This window comes from Drosophila guanche, unplaced genomic scaffold (genome assembly GCF_900245975.1).
Source record: "Drosophila guanche unplaced genomic scaffold, DGUA_6, whole genome shotgun sequence".
Taxonomy (NCBI): domain Eukaryota; kingdom Metazoa; phylum Arthropoda; class Insecta; order Diptera; family Drosophilidae; genus Drosophila; species Drosophila guanche.
In genome coordinates this window covers 1,117,150-1,128,750 of record NW_022995743.1, presented here as the reverse complement: position 1 = coordinate 1,128,750, position 11,601 = coordinate 1,117,150, and the positions used below count along the sequence as shown (strand labels likewise).

At 51.0% G+C, this 11,601-nt stretch overlaps 5 protein-coding genes across 5 annotated transcripts; 3 read left to right on the top strand and 2 right to left on the bottom strand.

The window, feature by feature from the left end:
- Positions 1-289: 289 nt before the first annotated feature.
- On the top strand, positions 290-1,083 carry LOC117579968 (ATP synthase subunit s, mitochondrial). Its single transcript, XM_034266145.1, has one exon. It carries the CDS (start codon positions 381-383, stop codon positions 1,020-1,022), a length of 642 nt encoding a protein of 213 aa, XP_034122036.1. The 5' UTR covers positions 290-380; the 3' UTR covers positions 1,023-1,083.
- An 83-nt stretch (positions 1,084-1,166) lies between these two features.
- LOC117579952 (exostosin-2) lies at positions 1,167-3,754 on the top strand. Its single transcript, XM_034266123.1, has 3 exons — positions 1,167-2,738; positions 2,800-2,959; positions 3,018-3,754. The coding sequence occupies exons 1-3, from the start codon at positions 1,247-1,249 to the stop codon at positions 3,517-3,519; spliced, it is 2,154 nt and encodes a 717-aa protein (XP_034122014.1). The 5' UTR covers positions 1,167-1,246; the 3' UTR covers positions 3,520-3,754.
- A 110-nt stretch (positions 3,755-3,864) lies between these two features.
- LOC117579958 (cysteine--tRNA ligase, cytoplasmic) lies at positions 3,865-6,472 on the bottom strand. The gene is made up of 6 exons (XM_034266135.1): positions 6,238-6,472; positions 5,686-6,175; positions 4,946-5,632; positions 4,742-4,886; positions 4,082-4,683; positions 3,865-4,027 (listed from the first exon to the last, which is right to left on the bottom strand). The coding sequence occupies exons 1-6, from the start codon at positions 6,414-6,416 to the stop codon at positions 3,902-3,904; spliced, it is 2,229 nt and encodes a 742-aa protein (XP_034122026.1). The 5' UTR covers positions 6,417-6,472; the 3' UTR covers positions 3,865-3,901.
- Positions 6,473-6,819: 347 nt separating this feature from the next.
- LOC117592230 (WD repeat-containing protein 74) lies at positions 6,820-8,367 on the top strand. The gene is made up of 3 exons (XM_034285863.1): positions 6,820-6,991; positions 7,057-8,110; positions 8,172-8,367. The coding sequence occupies exons 1-3, from the start codon at positions 6,904-6,906 to the stop codon at positions 8,284-8,286; spliced, it is 1,257 nt and encodes a 418-aa protein (XP_034141754.1). The 5' UTR covers positions 6,820-6,903; the 3' UTR covers positions 8,287-8,367.
- Positions 8,368-8,369: 2 nt separating this feature from the next.
- LOC117592226 (sodium channel protein Nach) lies at positions 8,370-10,529 on the bottom strand. Its single transcript, XM_034285861.1, has 6 exons — positions 10,360-10,529; positions 10,098-10,301; positions 9,306-10,042; positions 8,724-8,841; positions 8,565-8,674; positions 8,370-8,509 (listed from the first exon to the last, which is right to left on the bottom strand). The coding sequence occupies exons 1-6, from the start codon at positions 10,527-10,529 to the stop codon at positions 8,370-8,372; spliced, it is 1,479 nt and encodes a 492-aa protein (XP_034141752.1).
- Between the last annotated feature and the right edge of the window lie 1,072 nt (positions 10,530-11,601).

Below are 11,601 nucleotides of genomic sequence, written 5' to 3'. Positions count from 1 at the left end.
ATCCGATTAATCAATTAATCTTCTACAAGATTCAGTGATTTAAGAGACATTGCTTATTAAAATTGTGTAACAAATAAGAAAGTTAAAAAAAATGAACTTTACTTACATGGTTACGCCACGGCAACTACATGTTGTTACATTTCAACAACATATTTATTACATTCGGCACCGACTGAATACTAAAGATCATCTCAAAACACTATTTGGCGCTGTCGGATGCAAAATGACAGATATAAAAAGCCATAAAATAACAAAGTTCTCCAACTGAATTTTAAGTAACTATCTAGAAAACATGATTTCAAAATTGTAGAGCACAAAAATAGGCAGCGCAACAGTGCTGCGTAACGTGCGCCGCCAACAGCTGTTCGCTTCATTTGGCTATGTCGATATTAAACCAGATTTCAAAAACGTTAACAAAAGGGCTACAACTATTCCGAATATCCCAGTGCCTGCCGCAGGCTTCCTACCCAAACGGGCGGAATATATGGGGCTATGTGGCTGTGGCCTTCAATCAAGTGGATGCAGAGCGTCTCGCCAAGGTGGGCCCAAACCGGCTATGTGCCGAATGGATTGTGAAGAACGGAGGCGGTGTGCGGTTTGTGGACAATCCGACTAGGCTGTGGAAGGACTACAACTCCCTGCCAGCAGAGACGAGCAAATTCTCCATCAAGGTCGTGGATGCCACAAACGCATCCATAATGAAAATCGGACTGGCCCACTTCAAGGGATGCAATTCAATCGACACGGTCATCTTTCACAACTGCAAGCATCTGGAGGACGATGGACTGGAGGGATTGACACACATCAAGAACTCGCTGGAGCGGCTTCAAGTCTCAGGCTGCTACAACATTAGCGATTCTGGCCTGGGCGTCATTTCCGAGCTGAAAAACCTGAAGCAACTTCTCATATTTGATATGCTCTTCGTAAAGAACATGCAACAAGTGGCTCTTGAGCTGAAGAAACATCTGCCCGAGTGCGACATCAAGGCCACCAAAATGAGCGTTCAGTTGAAGGAGGAGTAGAGTTTGTTGTATAAATGTTAAAGCAATAAAAATTCGCCTATAAAAACGATTACTCTTGCAAGTCCGTTGTGTTCTTTTTTAGTGCTGCAAAACACTCCACTGTTTCTATGTCGCTCGTTTGCTTTCGTCTCGTTTTCGCGCGTCTGCCAAACGGTCATACCAACAATCGAGAAAAACAGGACAAAATCTTTTTTTCGACAAAATGTAAGAAAAACTCGCAAAAAATGAACAAGTTCAAGTATTTGTTAAACCTGGTGACCCAGCCTCGAACCATATCGGGCAGCAATCCCAAAGAGCAGCTTCTGAACTGCCTGACCTATGGCCTATTGACAATTGTCGCTCTCTGTGCTGGTTTCCTGCTGTGGGACCTCGCGAGCAGCCAACGAGATGGATTCTTCTATGGCAAAAGGGACTCGCACACCCTGGTGCTGGACCTCTCGCACAGCCAGGAGGTCCTCCTGCACTCGGACGCGGACCAGCGTAAGCGCAATGGAAACTGCACATTCTGGGACTGCCTGAACATCTACAAGTGCGAGCACGACAGGCTCAAGGTGTACATTTATCCGCTGCAAGAATTTGTGGACGAGAAGACTGACAAAGTGGCCACCACACTGTCCAGCGAGTACTTCCAAATCCTGGAGGCAGTGCTCAAGAGTCGTTACTACACGTCGAACCCAAATGAGGCGTGCCTGTTCCTTCCGAGCTTGGATTTGCTGAGCCAAAATGTCTTTGACAAGCACTTGGCGGGTGCCGCCTTGGCCTCGTTGGACTTTTGGGATCGCGGCGACAACCACATCATTTTCAACATGCTGCCAGGCAGTGCGCCAGCCTACAACTCGGTGCTCGATGTGAACACGGACAATGCCATCATATTTGGCGGTGGCTTCGATACCTGGACCTACCGACCGGGCTTTGATGTCGCCATACCCGTATGGAGTCCTCGCGTGGCCCATCAGCATCCACACGCGGCGGCCCAGCGAAAGTTTCTGCTGGTCGTGGCCCAGCTGAACATTCTTCCGCGCTTCCTTCGAGCCCTGCGCGACCTGTCCGCTTCCCATGCCGATCAGCTGCTGCTGCTGGGACCCTGCGAGGGCATGGATCTCTCCACGCGCTGCTCCTTCTCGCAGCACAAGAAACTCCTCGAGTATCCCCGCCTGCTGTCGCGTGGAAAGTTCTGCTTTGTGGGCCGAAGCCTGCGCCTGGGACAGCCCGATCTGGTGGAGATTATGTCCGAGAGCTGCATCCCTGTCATCGCCATCGACAACTATGTGCTGCCCTTCGAGGATGTCATTGACTGGTCGCTGGCCTCCGTGCGCATACGCGAATTCGAGCTGCATTCCGTGATGCAGAAGCTGAAAGCCATTTCCAATGTGAAAATTGTGGAAATGCAGAAGCAAGTCCAGTGGCTGTACTCGAAGTACTTTAAGGATCTGAAGACCGTCACGCTGACGGCTCTGGAGGTGCTCGAGAGTCGCATATTCCCGCTGCGCGCACGCAGCAGTCGCCAGTGGAATGCCATTGCCACCAATCCACGCGCCACCTTCAATCCCCTGTTCCTGCCCTCGTTGGCGCCGAAGTCGCAGGGCTTCACCGCCGTCATTCTCACCTACGACCGTGTGGAGAGTCTCTTCCTGCTGATCCAGAAGCTGGCTGTGGTGCCCTCGCTGCAGAGCATTTTGGTTATTTGGAACAACCAAAAGAAGGCGCCGCCACACCGTGAGCATCGATGGAATATTTCTGTGTAGATCTTTGGCATTAATCCCATCTTCCATTGCAGTATCCACATTCCCATCCATCTCTAAGCCGCTGAAGATCAGGCAAACGAAAGAGAACAAGCTATCGAATCGGTTCTATCCCTACCCAGAGATCGAAACTGAAGCCATCCTAACCATAGACGATGACATTATCATGCTAACAACGGATGAGCTTGACTTTGGGTAACGGAGAGTTCAACTCTGATGGAGTTTCAGCTTAAAGTTTCACTTTTCCCTGCAGCTATGAGGTTTGGCGAGAGTTCCCTGACCACATCGTCGGCTTCCCCAGTCGCATCCATGTGTGGGACAATGTGACAATGCGCTGGCACTACGAATCGGAGTGGACAAACCAGATATCCATGGTGCTGACGGGCGCTGCCTTCCACCACAAGTACTGGAGCCACATGTACACTTATGCCATGCCGGGCGACATCAAGGACTGGGTGGACGAGCACATGAACTGCGAGGACATTGCCATGAACTTTCTGGTCGCGAATATCACCAACAATCCGCCCATCAAGGTGACGCCGCGCAAGAAGTTCAAGTGTCCCGAGTGCACCAACACCGAGATGCTCTCGGCCGATCTGAATCACATGCGAGAGCGCTCCGCCTGCATTGATCGCTTCTCCAAGATCTATGGCCGCATGCCGCTGCGCACGGTGGAGTTTCGGGCGGATCCAGTGCTCTTCAGGGACAATTTCCCGGACAAGTTGAAGCGCTACAATGACATTGGCAGCTTGTAAACGATACTCCGGGTTGAATAATTATGGAAAATACCAAAGACTTGTGTGGAACTCAAATTTAGAGGAAATCTTTTTGTGTTGCATTCGAATATATAAGTAGATCGAAGGCAGAGCCCAGAGCTGATGCTGCCCCAGCTCTACCACTGGATCTCGCATAGGAAACTGTTTTAGTTTGAAGAGAGTTTGGAGTTTGCATCCAACTACAATAACCAATATTAAAAGTTGATAAACCATAGAAAAGGCGAGTTTTATTCTCACGTTGAGCCTAAGGCTAGCACGAGTTCATTTTAAGCGGTCTGTCGATAGGGTTAGTCTGTGAATATTCTTCTAAATGCTTAGTTAATATCGTTGCGATACTTTTGGTGCTGGTTTTCTTCATAGTTTAGGCTTCGTTTACGCTTGCCAAATACTCTTTGTAACGCTGCTCCTGCTGCTGCTGCAGTTTTTGTAGCTTTTTCAGCTGTCCCTTGCTAATCTCTTTGCCTTCCTTGTCGAGTGTGGGCAGGCCCTGGCAGGACAAACAAATTAATGAGATTCCTGCTGTAATTCCTCTTTAACTTACGTTCTCATCAAAGGCCGAGTACTTTTCTGTTTCGCGCAGAAACATCTCTTTGGGATTGAGGCGACGTTGCGCTTCCTTGGCGGCTGCTGCTTCGGCAGCTGCTTGCCTCTTGCGTTCCTTCTCAGCTGCCTTGTCCGCCTCGGCGGCCAGTTTGGCCTCACGTTCGCGCAGCAGCGAGTCGCGATCCACCAGCTTGACGGCAAACTTGCCACCGTCCTTGTCCTCGAGTCGCACACCCAAATTGGGCAGAATATTGTCCCGCAGATCGTCGCAGAGCTTCAGAATGTCGAATGCCTTCAATGCCTTCGCCTGCTCACGCACCAAATTGCGGAATTCCGCCAGTGTCTGGACATAGGGCAGCACTGTCGTCTCCAGGTCGCCACCAGCCGCTGCCTGCGCACCGCCTCCGACGCTCACTGGGAAGCCGATGCCCCCGCGTGGCCCGGAAATGGCACCAAACACGTGCAACAGGTCGGTTATGTAGGTGGCCACATTGCGCAGCAGAAGGCTATTCAGTCGCGACTTGTTGTCCCGTATGTAGACATTGGAGGCGGAGACCAGCTCCCGAATGGCATCGAGGGCGCTGCGTGTGTCCACGTTGTCTGGAAGGGTAGGAGAGTTCATTGGTTAACTGAATGGAGAATGGGATTTTCCACTTACCACAAAGGGCCGCATGCACTTGCACCTGCGAGCTGGAAAACTTCTTCTGCAGAGCGGCCTCGACATCGGTCCAGGCATCAAACTGCCGTCGCGGCTCCTCCGACAGCACGTGGCGGGTGAGATCTTTCACATTCAGGAAGAACTCCTGCAAGGGGGAAACCAGAAGTTAGAGTACAAAAAGAAACCACATTGAATGCCTCTTACATTGAGGAACTTCTCGTATTGCGTGGCCATTTCCATGGTGTTCTCCGAGTAGTCCAGCGTGTCCTTCCACGAGTGCAGGAGAAAGGCAAGTCGCAGCTGGGTGGCCGAGTGCTTCTTGAGGGCCTCCTGAATGGTGACGAAATTCTTCAGCGACTTGGACATCTTGCAGCCGGCAATGGTGAGGTGTCCAGTGTGCAGGAAGTACTTGACCCACTCGGACTCGTCGTAGGCCGCCTCCGACTGGGCCAGCTCGTTGTCGTGGTGCGGGAACTTCAGATCCACGCCGCCCGTGTGTATGTCAAAGGTGGAGCCGAAGATGTCGGAGGCCATGGCCGAGCACTCGATGTGCCAGCCGGGACGACCGCGACCCCACGGGCTGTCCCACCAGGGCTCGCCGGCCTTGCTCGCCTTCCACAGCGCAAAGTCGTTGGCCGAACGCTTCTCCGAGAGCCGATCCTCGGCCACAAACAAATCCCCCTCACCCTCCTGGAGGGACTTGGTGTCGCCGTAGGCCTCCGGCACCAGCTTGGCGTAGTGATGCTTCTCCTTCCCGTCGAACCCATTCACATCAAAGTAGACGGAACTGTTGGCTGCGTACGCCAAGCCATTGTCGATGATCCTCTGAATGAAGGCCACAATCTGTGGCACGTACTCCGAGACACGCGTGAGCACATCCGGTGGGAGAATCTGCACAGAGCGAGAGTAAGGAAATGTTCTGAAACTCTGGTTGAATGACTCACGTTGAGTGACTTCATGTCGTTGTGAAATTGATCTTCCCAGTAGCGTGGCAGGGACTCAAAGACCGAATTGTCATTGATCTCAGCGCCCTTCTTGCCGTCCAACCACTCGGCAATCGGATCCTTGGCCTCGTTGAGGTAGTGCTGGCGCTTCTCAGCGATGCTCTTTTCGTCTCCTTGGCTCACTGCCTGTGTGAGCGCATCGACGGCATCGTTCGTGCGCTGCAGCGTCTTGTCCAGCATCAGCTTCTTGTCTGGATCCGTGTTCTTGGCGCAGGTTTCCTGGAATCGTACGAACACCTGCTTCTGGTCATCCAGCAACTGGCCGAGTGGCAGTTTTGCCGATTCGCTGACATATTCCTCGAAGAGATGGTTCTGCCGGGCGCGCTTGATGATTTTGTCATCGATGTCCGTGATGTTCATCACATAGTGAATGTTGTAGCCAAAATAATTGGCCAGAATGCGTCTCAGAATATCGAAGGAAATGTAAGATCTATTGGGGCAACAGATAAGATACAGATACCGACTCTGTGCTGGTGATGTGGCGGCGCTTACCGTGCATGCCCCATGTGCGAGGCATCGTAGACAGTCGGCCCGCAGCTGTACCACGTCAAGTTGTTCCCATCCAGCGGCACGAAATCCTCCTTTTGTCGCGTCAGGCTGTTGTACAGCCGTAGCTTTGGCCGCTCCGCTGGCTTCGGTGCTTGCCACGCAGGTTGTACACGTTTCGACATTATTATATTATGGTGTTATAAATAAAATTGGTAAATAAACGTTCTGATCAGTGGATTTATCGATAACATATGACCCTCAACGAGATACCGTTTATAAACTCATCTCATTTTCAAAATTTACCGCAAATATACCGCATCGTAAATAATTTTCCACGATTTTTATGTTCTGCTTAATATTACCAGCAAGATCTGACTCTCAGCACATTACCTATAGTTTTATCCACTTGGCGAATTAATTGTCCACATGATTGGTTAGCTTTCAGGAGTCTATTGTATTGCATTGTTTGCCAAATTAGTTTCAAACTGTAAAGGTCAACAACAATTTATATTTGTCCGTCTCTAGAAGTTGTGCAACACTTTTTCTCGAAATTAGATTGTATCGATGTATCGCGCCATTCATCGATACCTTAGCCCGCACGTGCGTTTGTTTTGTCTTGGCGAGGTTTATAAAATACGAAAATTAAGCTAAAAACAAGTATTTATCAAGATGAAGTGGACCACGGCGAATCTGAAGCACCCCAATTATACAGCACATCATGAAATTTACGTGGGCACACACACAGGATCGTTCAAACGTGAGTCTTTCTGCCGTTGAAGTTTCGACAATGGAAATTGGAATCATTTTACCCGCTTATTGTAGATCTGCTGCCGGCATCGGAGAAGGCCCCACATGGACAGCGGAACCTCAGTGATCTAAAAGACTTGGACAAGGAATCGCGAGTCACTGCTCTGGCTTTCGGCAACGATGCGAGAACAGAAATTCTGCTTGGCCGAGCGAAAAACATCGCCGAGGTGCACTCCATTGGGGAAGAAGGCTTCTCCGTGCGTAATGCGACTTTCAGTGCCGCTCCCATTGTTGGCCTGGCTCGCTACAACGACAAACTGATTGCCGGCATTGGGAATGGAGAGCTGCAAAGCTTGGAGCTGGACCCTGAGGAGGAAACGCCGCCAGTTGTCATCTCCACTGGCAACCAAATGGATCATCTGCGGCAGTGCGCACAGGCCAGGAACATTGTGGCCACCGGTGGCAAGGAGCGACAGAATAATCTGAAAGTCTACGACCTGAGCGCCGATGGCAAGCAGATCTTTACCTCCAAGAACTTGCCCAACGATTATCTGCAGCTGGAGGTCCCCGTGTGGGACAGTGACATTGGCTTTGTCGACGGGCCGAGTGTCCTAGCGACCTGCTCGCGTCACGGATACGTTCGCTTGTACGACACGCGCAAGCAGCGCCGCCCCGTAGCCTGCTTTGCCAGCGAGGAGCACGGCATGAGCTTCGCGACGCTGGTGGCCCGGGGAAACTACATCTACACGGGCACCACGATGGGCGCCCTGAAGGCCTTCGACACGCGACGCATGAAGACACATGTGCACACGTACAAGGGGTTCACTGGTGGCGTCAGTGACCTGCACTTGGATCCGACTGGACGCTTCTTGAGCTCTGCCAGCTTGGATCGCTATGTGCGCGTCCATGACACTGACTCCACAGTGCTGCTCTATCAGTGCTACGTCAAGTCGAAGGCCACCAAGGTGCTTCTACGCCCACTGAAGGAGGAGAAGCCAGAGGTTGCTGATGAACAGGAGGAGGAGGAGGATGAGGAAGCGGATGATTTAGTGCCACAAAAGATCAGTGTAAAGACAACCCCTGTGGACGATGAGTATGAGGATATGTTTGAGCAGATGCCAACTGTGGGGTGAGTCTTCATTTGAGTTCCTTTGCCCTACCAATTGCTAATCTCCCGATATTTAAAACAGCGACAGCGAAGAGGAAACTGAAGAGCAAGAAAACCCAACTGCCAAGGTGGAAAAAGCCAAGCAAAAGCGCAAGGCAGCGAACCAATCGCAGAAAACGAAAAAGAAGAAAGTGTAAATAACAATTTGATGCAGCCACCAACTACTTGTTAATGTTTAGATTAAAGTTTTATATTAAAACGTAGTAATATGAAGCGAACGCTACTGCCACGCCTTCCGGGGCAGCTGCCCCTTTTGCAGCTGGTAGTTGACGTAGAAGCGGTAGATGCAGTAGTAAAAGAATTCCACAACAGAGATCATGCTGAGGCCCAGGCAGAGATTGAAAATGCCACCCAGATCAGCTGAAAGGGAAGTCTGCAAAGTTAAGATGTAACCTAGAGCTAGAGTAGTACCCACAGAGTAATCCAATCCAAGACATGACCGTCACCTTGCGTATGACCGGAACGACCTGCTTGGCGAGGTAAACGCGCAGCACAAAGCTGTCTCTGTTGAGCAGCTCCTGAGAGCTTAAAGGGGAATCAATAGAGAACTTTAAAGAAGGTTTCTTGTACGCACTAGTAGCGGCTGACTGAGAACTGATGCTGATTGAGATCGGTCTTGTAGGAGAGCGTGGAGTAGGTGACATCGTAGCAATTGGGCAGGCACTGGTCGCAGCGCACGCTCTTAAAGTTGTCTAGGGCGAAGTAAACGGGGAAAGCATCAACCTTTTGGTATTCTTTTTTAAATTTGCATATCGAAAGGGGCGAGCACACTTTAGGGCTTTATGTTAACGTGCAAATGAGCTCCCAAGCGATTTGTGGGCGCATCCAAGTCATGGCGTATAGTGCAGACACTCGGGCACGTGAGTATCCTGAATATTTAATATAAATTATGAAACATGAGCGAGCACAACAGACGACGACAACAGCACCCACACACACAGCAGCAAGAGCAACAGCAACAGCAACAGCAACATGGGAAATTCATGAAAAGTACCAGCCAGCCAAGGGCGAAGGCGAAGGCGACAACGTGACAAAGGCTGTCGGAAGAGTAGAGAGTACGTGAACCTTGTCAGCCCCTGAAGGATGCGCGTGGGCAGAGCCAGAAGTGACAGTAAGCCGCACACCAGACCCACACGACACTCTACCAGAGACTCACCATAGTTTGCCGAGTAGCAGAATGTATCGTTTAGATTGCACTCCTTGAACTGGTTGCCCACAATGGGCAGGAGATACGGATGACAGCCGCACTTGGCGACAATGGCCTCCGTCTGGCAGGAGAGCATGCAGGCCGCCTGGCGATAGTTTCGCAGCCTCAAGTCGTCCGAGATGAGGCAGTCCCGCTTGCGCTCCGACAGCTCCAGCACCTCCGTCGAGGAGCTCTGCACCGTGGGCGAGACTTCGAGAAAGCTCTCGGATCTCGCGGTGATTGTCACCGAGGAGGCCGACTCGGTGACATAATCCATGGGATGGTGCACGAGCACGATGAGGCCCGTGTTGAGATTACGCTCAGAGCCCTCGGCTCCGATAAATGTGAGGCCGCCATCCATGCCAAAGATGTTGGACGAGAAGGGCACGTAGCTGGAGTTGCGCGGATTGTAGTTGAAGGAGCAGCAGGGACCCAGATACGCCGTCGTGGGTATAAAGGAGAGATACTCGTGGCTCTGGTTGCACTGGAACTCGGTGTGGCCCCAGAAGCAGCGCTTAACGTAGTCCGAGCAGCCCGGACTAACAGCCATGGCCGCCTCCCACACACTGACGTTGTTCAGCCGAAGCACCGCATCGGTGACCTTGTAACTCTCGTGGGTCGGCGGCTCAAAGCTCTGGTCCGTGAAGGCGTTGAGGAACTCGAAGCCCGCTGCCACATCAGCCAGCGCGTACTCTGGGGGAATGTTTCTGTGCAAAGGGGAGACAGTTAGCGTTCAGGGAGCTTCATATTTTCTTTGCTCACAGCGTCTTGACGTAGCGCTCGACACGCTCTGTGTTGACCACCTTGGGACTGCAGATGGTGACGCCGGGAAAGGCCACGTCCGTGATGGAGAGATCGTTCGAAATGGTATTCAGAATGGGATACGAGTAGAACTTCAGCCAGAGCAGCAGGGTCAGGTAGATGCTCAGCAGGAGCAGCTGCAGCAGCACCGAGGACCAAATGAATCTGAAGGACAGAGCACTCGGAGGATTACTCAGCACTGGGAGTAGAGGGTTCCACTCACCTGGACAGTCCGTGTGTGCGCTGACGTCGCAGCAGCCACATTCCGCTCACCTTCGTTCGCTCCGTGTACTCCCAGAAGGTGCTGGCAATGGCTGCCCTCAGTGGACCCAGGCGCCGCTTCCTCTCCAAGATTCTCTTGCCAGGTGCAGGCCACTTGCCGTTGTCCTTCATGTCAAACAGTTTGTTGCAGCTGGCGACACACGGAGCAAGCTTTTATATACGTCCCAGGCCTAATGACCCCAAGTTGTGGTGCTAATTATGGGTTAATAGACTCGTTAATTTGTCTCGGAACCGAGAAACTTTACCACTTGTACCGCATTAGTGATAATTTAAAAGATGGACTCCATAAAGTACTTCTCCTTTGTGGAAATCGATGTACAATGATGTTCTCTGGGTCTAACTTTGGGCAAACAATTCCATTCCAATTTTTGCCACATGCTCGACTCAGGGGAGTACATGCCGTAAGTTTCCCGTCGGTTCTCATACATGGTGCTTGCTCTCCGCCACAGACAAATCCAGTTCGTTCCGTTCGAAGGAAAGATAACTTTGGTGCTACATATCTTCGGTTGAGGAAACTATGCAGCATATGAGCGTGGGAGCATCGAAGCATTCGAGCATCTTGCGCGACTACCGACACTCGAATGTTTTTCTGCACGTTCCTTCTTCTGCTCTCCCCCCCCCCCCCCCCCCCCCCCCCCCCCCCTGGGGCAAAAAGTTTTGCGTGTTCATATCTACTGCATCTAGCTTTTAAGCTGGAACAATAAAATCCAGCTCCCCCTGCGGGGCAGTAGCAGAACTCGGAATTCAGTGGAATTTTTTGGTAGACTGCAGCTGCATGGGGAGTGTGGGGGGGATTCGTTTGGTATTAGTTGTTGACTTTATCGAATGCTGTTCTTCCTTCATTGTTGTGTTCGTTTGAGCAGCTCGGAGTGAATTTTAATTAGTAGGGAGTCAGTCAGTCAGTACGGTCCCTTCAAGTTAATTGTTTTCCATGGTAATGAAAGAAAATTCTACGAGCAAGTCCAGGAGTGTAATACGAGTATGACTACATACATATGTACATACCTAGAGTCAAAGGGAAGACAAGGGAAACTTTTAATTCCACCTTTGCCAACTAAAAGTTGGCTAGGCAAATGAAAAGATACCACCACAGCCAGGAACAAACTTTGAAATGGTTTTTATCGCGAACACGCGCTCACCATAACCAGGGGTACTGGATTGCAGATAAGCTCGCTCCATTGGT